General features: G+C 42.3%; 1 protein-coding gene across 1 annotated transcript in view; it reads left to right on the top strand.

Moving 5' to 3' along the window:
- LOC149453936 (phospholipid phosphatase 3-like) overlaps nucleotides 1–16,995 on the top strand; it is a 43,791-nt gene extending 26,796 nt beyond the window's left edge. The window contains exons 4-6 of the mRNA XM_089688007.1: nucleotides 1,861–1,918; nucleotides 6,451–6,627; nucleotides 14,365–16,995. Of these exons, the coding sequence (XP_089544133.1) occupies nucleotides 1,861–1,918; nucleotides 6,451–6,627; nucleotides 14,365–14,460 (331 nt within the window). The 3' untranslated portion in view covers nucleotides 14,461–16,995. The remainder of the gene's footprint in view (nucleotides 1–1,860; nucleotides 1,919–6,450; nucleotides 6,628–14,364) is intronic.
- Nucleotides 16,996–18,242: the final 1,247 nt, after the last annotated feature.

Raw genomic sequence — 18,242 nt, 5'->3', positions numbered from 1 at the left:
TGGAAACTGATATAAGTCACAAGACTGCTATATACTGCTGATGAGAAAAGGTATTTAGCAGTTTATATTTACAAAAATAATTGCATTTTCATGTTCTGTGTACTGTGGGAGACCAGATATAGTGAATGCAGGGTCTGGGGAGAGCGGATATAGTGAATGCAGGGTCCAGGGAGACCAGATATAGTGAATACAGGGTCCAGGGAGACCAGATATAGTGAATGCGGGGTCCGGCGAGACCGGATATAGTGAATGCGGGGTCCGGGGAGACCAGATATAGTGAATGCAGGGTCCTGGGAGACCAGATATAGTGAATGCAGGGTCCTGGGGAGACCAGATAGAGTGAATGCAGGATCCAGGAGACCAGATAGAGTGAATGCAGGGTCCGGGGAGACCAGATATAGTGAATGCAGGGTCCGGGGAGACCAGATATAGTGAATGCAGGGTCTGGGGAGACCAGATATAGTGAATGCAGGGTCCAGGGAGACCAGATATAGTGAATGCAGGGTTCGGGGAGACCAGATACAGTGAATGCAGGGTCCGGGGAGAGCAGATATAGTGAATGCAGGGTCCGGGGAGACCGGATATAGTGAATGCAGGGTCTGGGGAGACCAGATATAGTGAATGCAGGGTCCGGGGAGACCGGATATAGTGAATGCAGGGTCCGGGGAGACCAGATATAGTGAATGCAGGGTCCGGGGAGACCAGATACAGTGAATGCAGGGTCCGGGGAGAGCAGATATAGTGAATGCAGGGTCCGGGGAGACCGGATATAGTGAATGCAGGGTCTGGGGAGACCAGATATAGTGAATGCAGGGTCCAGGGAGACCAGATATAGTGAATGCAGGGTCCGGGGAGACCAGATATAGTGAATGCAGGGTCCGGGGAGACCAGATATAGTGAATGCAGGGTCTGGGGAGATGCATGCGTATATATTATATATAATATATAGATATATATATTACAGTATATTATTCATATCGCCTTACAGTCTTCTTTCATTCTGTTAATAACTAATATAGGAACCAGGCTTGTAGGAGGCATCATTGTACCGTAAAGTGTTGGCTAATATCTTACACACAGCATTTATGAGCCTCTGCATGGATTGTATGGACAAGTAAAGGTCATAGAGGCTGAGTCAGACTTCAGGGCAGATGCCGAACTAAGCATTGTGAAGGCACATTCTTTAAGTTTGCAATAGATACTCATCACTGTCACAAGGACCGAGTTCCCATTTCTCAAAAATGATGGGGGTAAAAAAAAAATAAAAAACACTGCAAGTATTGAAAAATACCTGTTGCTCGGTTTTCACCGCCTGGACTACAAAATCCCCCCTTCCTGCCTCATTTCCATAACATAAGGGGACATGTTCTGTAATCCAGTAGTGGAAAAAGTGGGTGGGCAGACAACACTACATGGGATTTCAGCGCAGCAGAAGCAGAGTTGTCAGCTCACTACAGGTAATTGGGAAGTAACAAATAAACTTTGTTTAATATAAACTACAAAGGTTGCTTCCGTTTGCATAAAAATCAGGAAAAAAAATGCTGTACTAAAATACACCTCCCTCCTTCCAATTACTTGCAATTGCTCACATAATCGGAAGGAGGGAGGTGTATTGTAGTATGTATGTATATATATATGTATATATATACAAAAACAAGCAACTTTTATGCTTTATATTAAGCGAAATGGATATGTTTCAACTTTCATCACATGAAACAACATAGAGAAGGTGAATTTTGGCACCATACCAATATCTTACTTTTTCTTTTTGTTTATTTTTTTTTTCTTTAGTTATACTTTAATATTTTTATGTGTGTGGCCAGCCGACTTAGATATTAAATTCAATTTTTTTTCTTTCAGGAAATCGTTCTATTCTGGACACGCTTCCCTTGCCATGTACGCCATGCTGTATCTCTCGGTGAGTACGCACACCATGACCATGCAGAATCTCTTGTGACTCGGGTTACCTAATGTTCCGTAAATAGGGAAGTGTGACCGTGCGCTCAGCGCCGTACAGTGACGGTAATTCTATGCAAGCCAAATTTTTGGTTAGGATGGTTTGGGGTTTTCTGCAGCTCCACAGCCGCCAACACCTTTTAATAGATGAGGACAGAAAGACCACAATATTCTTCCTGCTTCTCATTAGACGGCCTGACAGACTCAGCAAAGGATCGCTCATTTAGCTTAGCAATTTGAAGCGACTTTAGCAACCACTCTTCAGTCAATTGACTGGGAATTTAACAAAATTATTGAATGTTGAAAAAAAGTCTGTGAAAGCTGAAACTTTACAATTATTATTATTATTATTATTATTATTAATAATAATAATAATAATAATGGAGATATATACACAGCACACACAAGGGTTCTTCAGAAAGTTTCAAAAATCTTTTTTTAACTCTAGTAAGAAAAAGTGCAGAAACTTTTTGAAGACCCCTCGTATTATATTAAATTTACTTTATTTATGGATAAAGAAGGAAATATTTAAAGCTCAGCTCCATCCAAGATGTTTTCTTTTTATTTGGAAAGCGGGGAAATGCCTTTCTTGAGAAGTCTCTGCAATAGACAAAGGATCCGGGGAATATCCGATTGTCTTCTGGGCAGGGGCGGACTGACCATTTGGAAACTTGGGCACTGCCCAAGGGCCCGGGGTCAGTAGGTGGCCCCATGAGATGTCCCTGGTACCTTTTTCATAGGCTTTTTTTAGTTTGAGCAAGGACACAGGGGCCCCATGATCCCCTATTGCCCGGGGGCCCCATGAGTTGTCGGTCCGCCCCTGCTTCTGGGGGATCAGCAAGGAATATTTTTTTTCAGCCTACTGGAGCAAATTGGACCATTGCTTCATATGGGTTTTTTTTCCTTTCCCTGAATCAGGGGTCTCCAAACCATGACCCAGCAGCCATATTTGGCCTGCTGCTAGATTTTATCTGGGCTGCAGCAACTGTCCAGGAAAATACCCCAGGTGGCTGGCAGGGGATGTGCTGGTCTGTGTATTGTAATAGGGACCAGCATATACAGTACACTGCCAGACAGCATGACCCTGACACATGGATGTAAGGGGGGACACTGCTGGGCACACGTGGATATAAGGGGGGACACTGCTGTGAACACATGGATATAAGGGGGGACACTGCTGGGCACACATGAATGTAAGGGGGGACTCTGCTGGGCACACATGGATGTAATGAGAGACTGTGCTGGGCACATATGGATGTAATGAGGGACTGTGCTGGGCACATATGGATGTAAAGGGGATCTCTGCTGGGCACACATGGATGTAATGAGGGACTGTGCTGGGCACACATGGATGTAATGAGGTACTGTGTTGGGCACATATTGATGTAAGGGGGAACTCTGCTGGGCACACATGAATGTAAGGGGGGACCTCGCTGGGCACACATGGATGTAAGGGGGAACTCTGCTGGGCACATATGGATGTTTGGGAGACTCTGCTGGGCACATATGGATATAAGGGGGAACTCTGCTGGACACACATGGATGTAAGGGTGACTCTGCTGGGCACATATGGATGTAAGGGGCACTCTGCTGGGCACATATGGATGTAAGGGGCACTCTGCTGGGCACATATGGATATAAGGGGGACTCTGCTGGGCACACATAAATGTAAGGGAGAACTCTGCTGGGCACACATGGATGTAAGGGGGGGACTGTGCTGGGCACACACGGCACATGGATGTAATGGGATACTCTGCTGGGCACACGTAGATGAAGGGGGGACTCTGCTGGTACACATGAATGTAAGGGGGGATTCTGCTGGATACACATGGATATGAAGGGACTGTGCTGGGCACACATGGATGTAAGGGGGACTCTACTGGGTACATGTGGATATAAGGGGGACTGTGCTGGGCACAAATCGATGTAAGAGGGACTTTGGTGGGCACACATGAATGTAAGGGGGAACTCTTCTAGGCACACATGGATGTAGAGGAACTCTTCTGGGCACACATGAATCTAATGGAGGAATCTGCTGGGCACACATGGATGTAAGGGGGAACCTTATGGGTATTCCTGGATGTAATTTTTTTTTTATTGTTATAAAAATGATTTTTTTCATCCCTCAAATATTTGTATAATATATGATGTGACCCTCATACTGAAACATTTGGAGACCCCTGCTCTGGATCAGCTGTAGGTATAGAGTTTTTTAAAATCTTTTTTTTATAGAGTATAGATCTATATTTATCCCAAGCATGTTTAGATTCACTTACTGTTGGTCTACGTCTGTTGGAAGTCTGTTCCAAGCATCGACTATTCTTCCAGCAAAATAATATTTTGTGTGGTTAATATTGAACTGTCCTCCTGTAGTTTGAGGTCATGTCCCCGATGTTGACACAGACTGCACTGACTGAACCAGAGTGACATACAGACTAATAACCTGTTGTCTGCCTTTTGTGACTCCGGTGTCTTGCGCAGGATATTTTGCAATATGTTGAAGACACTAGGAGTTTTCTGTTTACCTGAGAACTCTGTATTGCAATATACTGTATGGTCAATGACAGGGGGTTGAATCAGCCCACTAATGTGCCTGCAAACAACAAAAAAGAAAAATTCCCAGCTCTAACTTGCCAGCCAGAATTAACCTGTCTAACAGTATGCGTTAAAAACAGAGGTTTAGTTTGCACACATTTGCAAATACATCCCTAAGCTGCAGAGCCTTGTCACGGCACCCCAGTATTCTGTAATACCTAACTCTCCAATTGTAAGAGCCCCCATAGTAGAGGCACATGTATTTAATAGATAGACCAAGGGCATGATGGACCTGAGGGAGCCCACCTCTCCTTTAAAGGTACAGGAGCGCACTGGACACCCACAATGGCAGCTAAAGTGTCCAGCGTGCCCCTCGACCAACAATTCAACAGTACAAAAAATGGCCACTGCTCCAGTCTATAACTGGCCTTCACAGCAAGGAGCACATGGAAGGGCGACGCATGTCAAACAACAAAAGAGAAAAATTCCCAGCTCACACTTGCCAACCAGCCTGCAAACAAACCAAATTACCTGTCTAGCAGTATGCGTTAAAAACAGGGGTTTAATTAGCACACATTTGCAAATACATGCATAAGCTACAGAGCCTCATCACGGCACCCCAGTATTCTGTAGTTCCTAACTTTTAAGAGCCCCCATAGTTAACTCGGTTTGTTTGCGGGCTGGTTGGCAAGTTAGAGCTGGGAATTTTTCTTTATAGTTGTTTGACATGCGTCGCCCTTCCATGTGCTCCTTGCTGTGAAGGCCAGTTAGAGACCGGGGCAGTGGCCATTTTTTGTACTGTCGAATTGTTGGTAAGTGGGTGCACTGGACACCTTGGCTGCCATTGTGCTACATGCTGGGTGTCCAGTGCACTCCTGTACCCCAGTATTCTGTAGTTCCTAACTCTCCAGTTGTAAGAGCCCCCATAGTACAGGCACATGTATTTAATGGATAGACCAAGGGCAGATGGACCTGAGGGAGCCCACCTCTCCTTAAAGGTAAAGGAGCGCACTGGACACCCAGAATGTAGCACAATGACAGCTAAGATGTCCAGTGCTCCCCCTCAACCAACAATTCAGCAGTACACAAAATGGTCACTGCCCCGGTCTATAACTGGCCTTCACAGCAAGGAGCACATGGAAGGGCGACGCATGTCAAACAACTATAAAGAAAAATTCCCAGCTCTAACTTGCCAACCAGCCCGCAAACAAACCAAGTTAACTATGGGGGCTCTTAAAAGTTAGGAACTACAGAATACTGGGGTGCCGTGATGAGGCTCTGTAGCTTACGCATGTATTTGCAAATGTGTGCTAACTAAACCCCTGTTTTTAACGCATACTGCTAGACAGGTAATTCGGCCTCATCACGGCACCCCAGTATTCTGTAGTTCCTAACTTTTAAGAGCCCCCATAGTTAACTCGGTTTGTTTGCAGGCTGGTTGGCAAGTGTGAGCTGGGAATTTTTCTTTTTTGTTGCTTGACATGCATCGCCCTTCCATGTGCTCCTTGCTGTGAAGGCCAGTTGTAGACTGGGGCAGTGCCCATTTTTTGTAATGTATTAACCCTCTGCAGCTGTCCCTTTAAGTGAACCTTCATGCTGAAGTCCAGCAGGAGGTTGATGACCTTATTAAAAGCCAATGTGATTGGCTTCACAGTGGTGTCTTCATCAGGAGGCAGTCCTATCAGCTTCCTATCATTGGTAGTTGTCCATGTGCAGTTGGTGACATAATAATTCAGCTTGGTGTTAAGGCCTACCTCTATGCTGTTGCATATATGTGTGACACCAGTGGAAGGTGGTTACTAGGGAAGTACAAAGTGCAGTTATCCATGGGAACCAATCGGCATTCATTTTTCTCTGGCTTGACTGCGTTAAACAGAAATGTAATTGGTTTGCCAAAAGTAATTCCTTTTTTGCCCTCCATACTGAATAATAGTCACTAATACCTTGTGTCCTTTCCAGTTTTATCTGCAGGTGCGGATGGCATGGAGCGGGGCCCGTCTCTTGCGTCCCCTTGTTCAGTTTGTATTGATCATTGTGGCTTTATATATTGGATTCACCCGCATATCTGACCACAGGCACCACCCATCCGATGTGGCTGTTGGCTACCTGCAGGGAGCGTTGGTTGCTTATTGGGTGGTAAGTTGACCAGATAAATGAGCCTTCATGTAACTCCATGCCAGGGTCTACTGAGTGGGTATGGGGCTAAATTTACAAACAAATCAAAAATATTAGAAATGGATTCACAATCTAAATATAAGTTTCAGGGCCCATTGGGTTGCGGTAATTCTCAGTCAAATTTTCAGCCAGCTTTTACCGCACGTTCACAGAAGAACCCTATGGAATGGCACACCAATACATACTGCAGTAGTGGGCAACATGGCGTGAGTTGTGGTGCACTGCGTTAGAGAAAATTGGTCAGCTGTGTTTTTTAGTGCATTAAGGTGTAAAATGAATTCAAATTAAATAAGAAATTAAACATTTTAAATAAAAAAAAACATAAATTTTATTTAAATTAAAAAACATATTAAAAATGAATTAAAATTCATTAGGTGCAAAATGAATGGGCTGTCTTTATGGGCCATAATGAACACATGTTAACAGTGATTAACAAACCAACAACCACTGCTAGCGGTGGACAAATTTGGATTTGAAAGTTTTTTTTAGAAGAGAAGAGTTGCAAAGTAATGGGTAATGATTAGAAAGTAGAGGGATTGACTAAGCCTTGATGGGACATTGTCATTGTGCCAAGACCTACCATCTTCTATGGAGGCTTTTAAGTGACAATCTTGGACAGTTGCCATGTAGGGCCTTCTAAAACACCTTCCATATTAACATATTATCATATTCCATATTAAGAAATGAGCATTTAGGAATTTTCTCAAGCTGTACATCAATGATTACAAGAAACATTAATTCCTGTTCTGTTGGAACACCTTATCGGCTTGACCAAGAGCGATGTTGGATATGACAAACTGAAAATATAAATGCATATATACTTTCAGTTTGTCATTTGAGGATTAAGTGTGTCAGGGATGCGGGTCTGACCAGAAGTGTGTGGACTGACACAGGGAAACGTTGGCTTCAGATATAGTAAATAATATAATTTATTAAGACTAACAATACAAACGCAGTGCAAAACTAAACATAACACAGTGCAAACAAACTGAACCAAACCTCCAACAGATAACAAACATACGATACAAGAGTAGTCAGGCAGGCCAGGTCGGTGGCAAACGGAGAACCAGGAGCAGGCGGGAGAGTGGTCAGGACTAGCCGAGGTCAGTACAGGCAGAGTTCAGGCAGCGTCAGGACAGCAGAAACAGGATCAGGAAACCAGGGCCAAGCAAACAGTACAACAAGGCACAGACTGCAGGTCTGGCCATCCCTTAAATACACCACCTGCAATCAGCCCCAGGTGATGGCTAATTGCCGAAGTGAGCCTCTGGTTGTTGAGAGCACCCGCTGGCCAGCCGTGGTACTGCAGCCCACAAGGCAGGTGAGTCCCACCACTATTGGCAAGTCCATTCCTGACAGAGGGGTTTTATCCTTTATATGCTAGCAGATTGTTTTTAAGTGCGCTCACTCTTACTATTTATTTGGCTTGATGTTGGATATGAGGAGACTAAAGCCAGCCATACGCCATTCATAAGGAAAGTCAAATATGTTTTGTGGGAGAATTCGATGGCACCATTATGTCCTTAACAAATTTCACATGTTATTTCCTTCAACTGCCATGCTAATGTGTTGAATTCTAATGTTCAGAACTACAAGATATTATGAATTTATTAAAATATGCTTTAATCCACTTAAATACTCAATACATTATACCAAAAACTTTATTCCCATTGATCCTTCATACATTTCTATACTATATATAGTAAGTTGCATGAGCGAATGAATGTTTAGGATAACAAAAGTTCTACTTCTGGCACTTTCCAGGCACATGCACAATAAAGCTACAATTTTCCCTGAACCACAATCACAGTTAGGATTCAGATAAGAATCAAGAAACATTTGCCATCCTTCTTCAATCTTTTTGATTCAGTACTCTTGAAAACAATTGTTGATTTGTCCCTCTTACATGCCAAAAAAAATCAAGATGTCAAACAAAAATCTACTAGTAAATGGCTAGCTTTACGGTCTCCCTACAGACTACACAAAAAGAACTACGAAGGACATTTTTCTAATAACATCTTTCTAAAAACAAAAGGTATTCCAGTAAGCATGCCTGTTATTATATAAAAATATTATACTTCCTTAAACTCAATCAATCTCATACTATTCCCTCCAGCCCGTGCCCCCTCCCCTGACTTCTCCATCTAGATCAATAAGGCAACCATCAGTCCCTCCCCTCATGCCAGGGTGCTAGGTGTAATCCTGGACTCCCATCTGTTTTTTCAGCCCCAAATTCAATCACTGTCCATGTAGACTTCACCTCCAACATCTCCAAGATACGCCCGTTCCTAACCTCGGAAACCACTAAGCAACTTATTCCCTCCCTGGTTATATCTCACCTTGACTATTGTAACTCCCTCCTCATTGGCTGACCTCATCACAGGCTATCCCCTCTTCAGTCTATCATGAATTCTGCTGCCAGGCTCATCCACCTTACTAACCGTTCTGTATCTGCCACCCCTCTCTGCCAATCCTTCCACTGGCCTCCACTCAATGTCCTCCATCCCTCTCTGCCAATCCCTCCACTGGCCTCCACTCAGTGTCCTCCACCCCTCTCTGCCAATCCCTCCACTGGCCTCCACTCAGTGTCCTCCACCCCTCTCTGCCAATCCCTCCACTGGCTTTACTCAGTGTCCTCCATCCCTCTCTGCCAATCCCTCCACTGGCCTCCACTCAGTGTCCTCCATCCCTCTCTACCAATCCCTCCACTCAGTGTCCTCCACCCCTCTCTGCCAATCCCTCCACTGGCTTCCCATTGCCCAATGAATAAAATTCAAAATATTAACAATAACATATAAAGTCATTTATAACTCTGCCCCAAATTACATCACCGATCTTGTTTCCAAATATGACCCAAACCGTCCTCTCCGCTCCTCGCATGACCTCCTACTCTCTAGCTCCCTTGTCTCCTCCCCCCATGCACGTCTCCAGGACTTCTCCAGAGCCTCCCCCATCCTCTGAAACTCTCTACCCCAATTTATCAGACTATTGCCTACTCTGCTCACTTTTAGGCGATCTCTGAAAACCTATCTCTTCAGGAAAGCCTATCCTGCCTTCAGCTAATAATGGAATCTTCTACTCCTCCTACCAGTCCATCCCCCACAGTTATTACCTTTTGTACCACTAGCCCCTCCCTCTTAGATTGTAAGCTCCAAGGATCAGGGCCCTCCTAACCCTCTTGTATTGAACTACTGTATATTGTTGCTGTATTGTCTCCCGTTATATTGTAAAGCGCTGAGCAAACTGTTGGCGCTATATAAATCCTGTATAATAATAATAATATTAATAAAAATCCTAACATTAGCATATAAGCACTTAATATTGTCATTTAATCCAAACATTAGTATATAAGCACCTAATATGGTACTGTAATCTTAACATTAGCATATAAGTGCCTAAAATTGTCATTTAATCATAACATTGATATATAAGTGTTGGCTCTGAGGAAGAGGTTGTGTCCTCGAAACGCATTAGCCAGTTGATCATCCAGGGTTCCATCGTATGGACTCAGATGTTGTTTGGATCATACACCTTGTTCAGTTTGACATGCCTGTGTTATTATGTCCATTGTGAGTATGATACCTATTTTTGTTTCTTTAATAAATTATTTTAAACGATAATGCACTAGGTCGGTGCGCCCATTTTCTGTTTCTCCATTTGTATCCAGTGTATTCGGACCACCCCGGTCTGTTGAGGGTAGCAAGCAGTGCATATTCCAGAAAATTCCAGAACATTCCTATTGGGTCTACTGAGTCCTTTCCTAGCGCAGGAGTAAAGTGTTTGTTGTGTTGTAATTGATATAAAAGCACCTAATATGGCAGTGTAACCTTAACATTAGCATATAAGCACCTAATATTGTAATTTAATCCTAACATTAGCATATAAGCACCTAATATTGTAATTTAATCCTATTCCTAACATTAGCATATAAGCACCTAATATTGTCATTTAATCCTAACATTAGCATATAAGCACCTAATATTGTAATTTAATCCTAACATTAGCATATAAGCACCTAATATTGTAATTTAATCCTAACATTAGCATATAAGCACCTAATATTGTCATTTTATCCTAACATTAGCATATAAGCCACTAATATTGTCATTTAATCCTAACATTAGTATATAAGTACCTAATATTGTCATTTATTTCTAACATTATTATATAAGCACCTAATATTGTCATTTTATCCTAACATTAGCATATAAGCACCTAATATTGTCCTTTATTTCTAACATTAATATATAAGCACCTAATATTGTCATTTTATCCTAATGCTAGCATATAAGCACCTAATATTGTCATTTTATCCTAACATTAGCATATAAGCACCTAATATTGTCATTTAATCCTAACATTAGCATATAAGCACCTAATATTGTCATTTAATCCTAACATTAGCATATAAGCACCTAATATTGTCATTTAGTCATTAGTAAAGCCTACAATAATTATTTATCTTTATCAACAAAATATATAGTCTAAAATTTTAAATCTAGAGTTTTTTATGCCAAAAAAACCCGACGTTTCTGGACAAAAGCCAGGAGTGACAATATATGCAACAGACAGATAAGTCATTAAAGACAATTTTAGACCTGGTGAAAATCTAAACATAGACGGGACGGTCCCCTCCCTGTCCCTTTGTCCAGGTTATTTCTGGGAGTGGGAAATAGGAAATCTTATATAAATGAAGAATGGGTGACTTCTCCTTCTTCTCTCTGCCGGGGTCTGTGAACCGTGGGGGGAGGCGCTATCAGGAAACGTCTGTGTATCCTGTTTAATTCTGCACAAAGGATGTTCCCTGAGCTGTGATGAGCCACGTGGGGTTAGCTTGGAAAAAGAGGTATCCTGGCTTTAAGGGATTAAAGAAGAACTCCGCATATAACAATTGTGTACGCACACTAGGTGTAAATATACTGCTGCATGGGTTCCCTATATAGAAAAGTACATTGATTTGGCACTGTCCACAGATAGAGATACTATATTTTATACGCCAACATATGCAATGCACAATATAGCAGCAGATACAAATGTATAGGCAGTATTGATATTAGTACATCAAAATCCAACAGTAGATCCTACATTTAATTTGTGCAGAAAAAAAGAACAAGTAGCGTGTCTTATCGACATATATGAAGTATACAGAAAAGGGGACAACGTTTGATTTGAATCTGACTGTTTGACACGAAAACTTAAAATTCTACCGTTCTTTTTAGGGTTCTGTTTAGACTATACATTCTGTGGATAAAGAAAAAAAATTATTCTTGGCTTTACTAATGAATAAATGACAATATTAGGTGTTGGTAGCGAAGAAGCAGGGCACTCCCGACAGTCCAATCTCAAATGATAGTGAAGAACGGCCTCAGCCCCGCCTCCTCCCAAGCCAGTCCTCTGACGTATTCCGCCTCACTCTCGGAGCTTAGTCATAGAAGTCTATGACCTGGTCGAAACGCGTCGGGGACGTGGCATGGGGGGAGCCAAGGCTAAGGTCGTTCTTCATTATCATTTTATATTGGGCGGTCGGGAGTGTGGCACTTCTACACTACCTACACATGTTACGTTCGCATGAGTACTTGAGACACCGGCACCCCCTGGATCCCCAGAGCAGGGACCTTGGCGCCTTAGAGTGGTGCTCCAAGTTATTTATACAGACAATATTAGGTGCTTATATGCTAACATTAGGATAAAATGGCAATATTAGGTGCTTATATATTAATGTTAGAAATAAATGACAATATTAGGTGCTTATATGCTAATGTTAGGATTAAATGACAATATTAGGTGCTTATATGCTAATGTTAGGATTAAATGACAATTTTAAGTGCTTATATGCTAATGTTAGGATAAAATGACAATATTAGGTGCTTATATGCTAATGTTAGGATAAAATGACAATATTAGGTGCTTATATGCTAATGTTAGGATTAAATGACAATATTAGGTGCTTATATGCTAATGTTAGGATTAAATGACAATTTTAAGTGCTTATATGCTAATGTTAGGATAAAATGACAATATTAGGTGCTTATATGCTAATGTTAGGATTAAATGACAATTTTAAGTGCTTATATGCTAATGTTAGGATAAAATGACAATATTAGGTGCTTATATGCTAACGTTAGGATTAAATGACAATATTAGGTGCTTATATAATAATGTTAGAAATAAATGACAATATTAGGTGTTTATATGCTAACGTTAGGATTAAATGATGATATTAGGTGCTTATATGCTAACGTTCGGATTAAATGACAATATTAGGTGCTTATATAATAATGTTAGAAATAAATGACAATATTAGGTGTTTATATGCTAACGTTAGGATTAAATGACGATATTAGGTGCTTATATGCTAATGTTAGGATAAAATGACAATATTAGGTGCTTATATGCTAATGTTAGGATTAAATGACAATATTAGGTGCTTATATGCTAATGTTAGGATTAAATGACAATATTAGGTGCTTATATGCTAATGTTAGGATTAAATGACAATATTAGGTGCTTATATGCTAATGTTAGGATTAAATGACAATTTTAAGTGCTTATATGCTAACCTTAGAATTAAATGACAATATTAGGTTCTGATATGCTAACGTTAGGATTAAATGACAATATTAGGTTCTGATATGCTAACGTTAGGATTAAATGACAATATTAGGTGCTTATATGCTAATGTTAGGATTAAATGACAATATTAGGTGCTTATATGCTAACGTTAGGAACAAATGACAATTTTAAGTGCTTATATGCTAATGTTAGGTTCTTTGTTCTGGCAAAATAAGTGACAGAGGGTGGAGGTGGGGGTAAGGTAGTACGTGCTCCCCACTGAACTAAAATTAATGGGTTGGAGGACACTGACACTGCACTGGATGATGATTTTATCCTCTCCTTGGCACTGAAGTCCCCCTTCACATCAGAGACCCCTTTATATCAGGGGCACCATGTTCACATCAAAATCTACCCTTTGCATTAGGAACCCCCACACATCAGAGTCTGCCCTTCACACCAGAACCCCCCTTTACAGCAGGAGTCATCCTTCAAATTAGAGTCTCCCTTTACATTAGAGTCTGTCCTTCACATCTGAGTGCCCACTTTACATCAGAAGCCCCCTTTCACTTTGGAGTCTCCCATTATATCAGAGACCCCTTTCACATCAGAGTCCTCCCTTTACATCAGGAGCCCCCCTCCCCCTCTTCACTTTCGAGTCTCCCTTTACATCAGAGCCCCCTTATACATCTGAATCCACCCTTCACATCCAAAGCCTCATTTCAGTTTTCAGTCCCCCCAACACATCAGGGTCCCCCTTTTATATCAGAACCCCCCTTCACATCAGAGTCCCCTCGTTACATCGGGAGCCCCCTACACACCAGAGTCTTCCCTTCATATCAAAGTCCCCTTTTACATCAAGCATCCCCCCCCCCCCCACACACACACACTTTATTGTATCCCTTTACGTATTGATATTAGTGTTACTTATTATTTTATTATTACATTATTATTATTATTTTATACAGTTATATTATCATTATTTATAATTTTACAGGTAGTATTACATTGTTATTTTACATAGTTACTGTATATTATCATTGTTTAGTATTGTATTTATTACATGATTATTACTATAATTATTAGTAGAATTTCTGTTATTAATATTTGAAAAAAAATAAATGAATGTCCTAATCTTGTCTTTAGGCTTTCCACATTTCCAGTTTGTTTCGGCGGAATCGCTCTCAGACGATCAGCGTCCCTCCGCGTCCCGACAGCCCAGAGACTTTCACAAACTGTTAAGTGCCAATGACAATCGTCAAGAACTGTGGAAATCCTTAATGCAAGGATGGAGAAGGCAAGACGGCTCTGCAGACCTGGATTGTGAGAGATCGCTGGGGGGGGGGGGGTATCAAGGGGTTCAAACTGAAAATCTGAGCTCCATCTTTAAGCTCAATGGACAGAGAGACACAGCCGTGTGACCCCTGAGAATCATATTCAGACATTTCTAGAAGAAGCTCATTGGAGGTGTCCAGCGTTTTCCAGCATGTGATGAGCTACGTTCACATACTACAAGCAGAGATGGTCCTTGCTAACTCTAGGGACAATGCAACAGCCAATCAGAATGTTTCTTTTACTGGCTGGACAGAACGCTGAGATACGTTTGCCTGTTACGTGTTGCTGCACTTTACCCATCATGACTCCTCCTTATTGAATAATCCTTTATAGGCACTCCACCCATAACTGATATTTCAGCAATTAGGCGGAGTCTGGTTGCTGAGCCATCTGCTGGGTTTTTTTATACTTCTTGGAGAATCTGGAGGCAATATTTCCCTGCCACATGTCTAGGCTCTAAGAGTTTTGTGGATTCCCAACAGGTAGAGAAGGATCCACTTGTAAGAGCTATCCAAGTCCCGAGATCTCAGCACAGGGATCCTGAGATTTGGGGCCTGATCACACCACGGCGATTCAGTGACACATGCATTACCGCATCACAAGACAAATGCATTGGTGCGTTGGGATGCCATTCGTTTTCAGTAGCACCCCAACGCACCTGCCAGTGGAAATGCATTGCAGTGCAACATGTAGCCAGGGGTAGACTGGCCATTTGGAAACTCGGGCACTGCCCGAGGGCCCGGGGTCAGTAGGGGGCCCCATGGGATGCCCCTGGTATCTTTTTCATAGGCTTTTTTGAGTTTGGGCAAGGACACAGGGGCCCCATGATCCCTTATTGCCCGGGGGCCCCATGAGTTGTCAGTCCGTCCCTGCATGTAGCAACACACTGGCGCACTCGTTGTTTGTAGTGCACCTTTCCACAATGCACACCAGCCACCCCCCCCATACACATTTGTCAGCAGGTGCATTGGGGTGCCATTCATTGGGATTGGCACCACATTATACCAACGCAGTTACCGCAAATATATAGTGTGGATAGGCCATTACAGAACAGCACAACGACAGGAGGTTTAACTCTTCAGTTCAGTTGCAGCTGCAGCTATGGGAGCATGTTAACCCTTAAAACAGGTGGAACATCTAACATGTTACCCAAGGTGAACTTATCCTTTAAGGTGGGCAGTCGATGGGGAAAGTAAAACCAGGGCTCAACCAACAACTTTTAGCACCCTTCCACCACCCACGTGAATAAGTCCTTGAAGTGAACTTCTACAGCCGGTGAACATTAACAGCAGCCACAATCCTCCATTTGGCCCCAGGAGTGAAGAGAAGAAGCTCCATGACTCGGAGCTTACACAGGGTTGAGCCCCCATGTGACAATGCAGAGTGCATGAGTGACCAATCAGAAAGCCCAATTTCTATCAGGTGGGAGAAAAGCACTATACATGGTCTATCTATTCAGTCGTATCTGACCCTTGGCAATTGCATGGACAGTCACCCGTAAATGACTTTTTCCATGAATTCTCATAGCAGTTATTTTTACAGGGTAGGTTGCCAGGTCTTTCCCCAGGAGATCCTGCATGGCCAGGGATGAAACCAGGACAATTTAGACAAGAGCCAATTAACCTACCAGCATTCTTTTTGGAGTGTGGGAGGAAACTGGAGCACCCAGAGGAAACCCACACAAGCACAGGGAGAACATGCAAACTCCATGCAGGAGGTGCCATGGTTGGGAATTGAACCCATGACCTGTTCACTGCAAGGCAGACGTGTTAACCACTAAGCCACTGTGCCACCCACTATGCATGGCAGCACAATGTTTTTTTCATCACCCCCCACCCTCTTTTTTTGATTAAGATGGAAATTTTAAGCAAGCCCCTTCGTCTGTTGAAACTTTCCAGACATCTGCATGAATTCTGAGATGCCTAAACACCCGTCTAGCATGTTAAATATGACACTCTATAAGGCTGCTACCTATTACAGATTTAATTATATGTCAGTGGTCCCTTTCCTATCATTTTCTCCACATCAGGCAGTCAATGCACTTATTCCGAACCTTAACCTGATGGGAAATTTCAGCTGGTCTGTAGAAGGAAGGTTTTTAGGTGATTTCACAGAGAGCACTTTGAAAATATTGAAATATGTTGGAGAACTCTGATCAGGGTGAGATCTTCAAGGAGCAGGACACACAGGACTTTGACTACCTTCTAAGAGGGCTACGGAAAGCAACATCACCAGGAGCCGCATATGCACCCCGAGCCACTGAAGGACTGAATGTACAGCTATTTTACAGACGTGTCTGGACTTTTTCTTTCCAGAAATTCCTGGCCGCTGGACGGTGCAGGAAATGAATTCTGATCTGATGCCATACATGTTTATACATTGACTGGAAATGTTCTGAGATCTGTATAGAAGGATAAATATATATTGATAACATTTATCATATTACAGTGAGTCAGTCTGGTGTCAGTGTCTGGAAGTGATGTGTGTGTGTGGGTGATCCGCATGTGGGGGTGTTCAGGTTTACATACCTTTTCCCAGATCTATGTCATATACAGGTGAGAACATGTAGACGTGACACAGGAATGTGAGAGAACGCAACTTTCACCCTCTGTCATACAATCATTTATTTATGATTTGTAATGAAAAAGTTCTATGGAAACCTCTGTATGCAAGGAAATTACATTTTACAGTTGAAGTTTAATCTGATAATAATTTGCCTTCCCTGGTTCATCTTTAGGTCTGTGCTTCTCTATGCAATGCAGGCAGAAAATGGCTGGTGGGAGGGGCCAGCAGGGTGCTGTACATAGATTCCTGAAAACATCACAGCACCCTGTCTCAGCATTCCTCTCAAAGGCCCTCAATCTGATGCAAGCAGTGGGCTGGCTCCTGGGAGGAGGTATACAAATACCAAAATTTCTTGGTGGGTGGGTGACAACCTGGAGACTTGGGTAGACATCACTGGCATAAAGACCACCCTAGGTAGCACCCATATGTGATGCTGAGCATCCATGATTGAAAGAGCTGAAATTCAATGTAGGAAAAGGGGCAGGCCAGGGGCAGTAAGACTGGGAAGGAAAGAGCTAGATGCTGCTGGATGTCCTCCAGCCAGGAAATATGACTTGCTGCGGATTCTAATAAACACTGTGAAAAGACTAGAGAGCAGGTGACTACTGCAACCAAAGCTGTTTTTTTTTAAGAAAGAAAGTATTCATGTATTATAAATGTAACAACTGGATAAAGAAGTCTCTGTCCACCTTTGAAAAAGTATTATTGTAACAAAGTTATAAAAAAAACCCCCACCAGGTCACAGCTCTTCAGGGGCGGAGCTGTGACGCCATGCACTCACAGTTTTCCAGGTTAACTGACTCACAGGCAGACTGAGGACATCTAGTGGCTAAAGAAATTGCTGCAGTGGGACAGAGTTGGAGACTGGAGAGAGGGTGACTACTGCAACCAGAGCTGTTTTGTTTTTTTTTTTATAATTTTCAAACCTCTGGCGGCACCATTTGCAAAAAAAAAAGGCCTGGAGTAGGACTTTAATCAAGGTAATTGCAGGGGTTTCAATTACTTTTACAAATATATAATATATCTAAACAATGCATATCAATCAGTAACCATAAATCATGTGAATAAATGTATAAACCAGACGACTGAAATCGTGGGGAAAGAAAGAAAGAAAGAAAGAGAAA

Source organism: Staurois parvus, unplaced genomic scaffold (genome assembly GCF_062004578.1).
Source record: "Staurois parvus isolate SC_StPar_1 unplaced genomic scaffold, SC_StPar_1.0 ptg000444l, whole genome shotgun sequence".
Classification (NCBI taxonomy): Eukaryota; Metazoa; Chordata; class Amphibia; order Anura; family Ranidae; genus Staurois; species Staurois parvus.
This window is presented reverse-complemented; position numbering and strand designations above follow the sequence as displayed.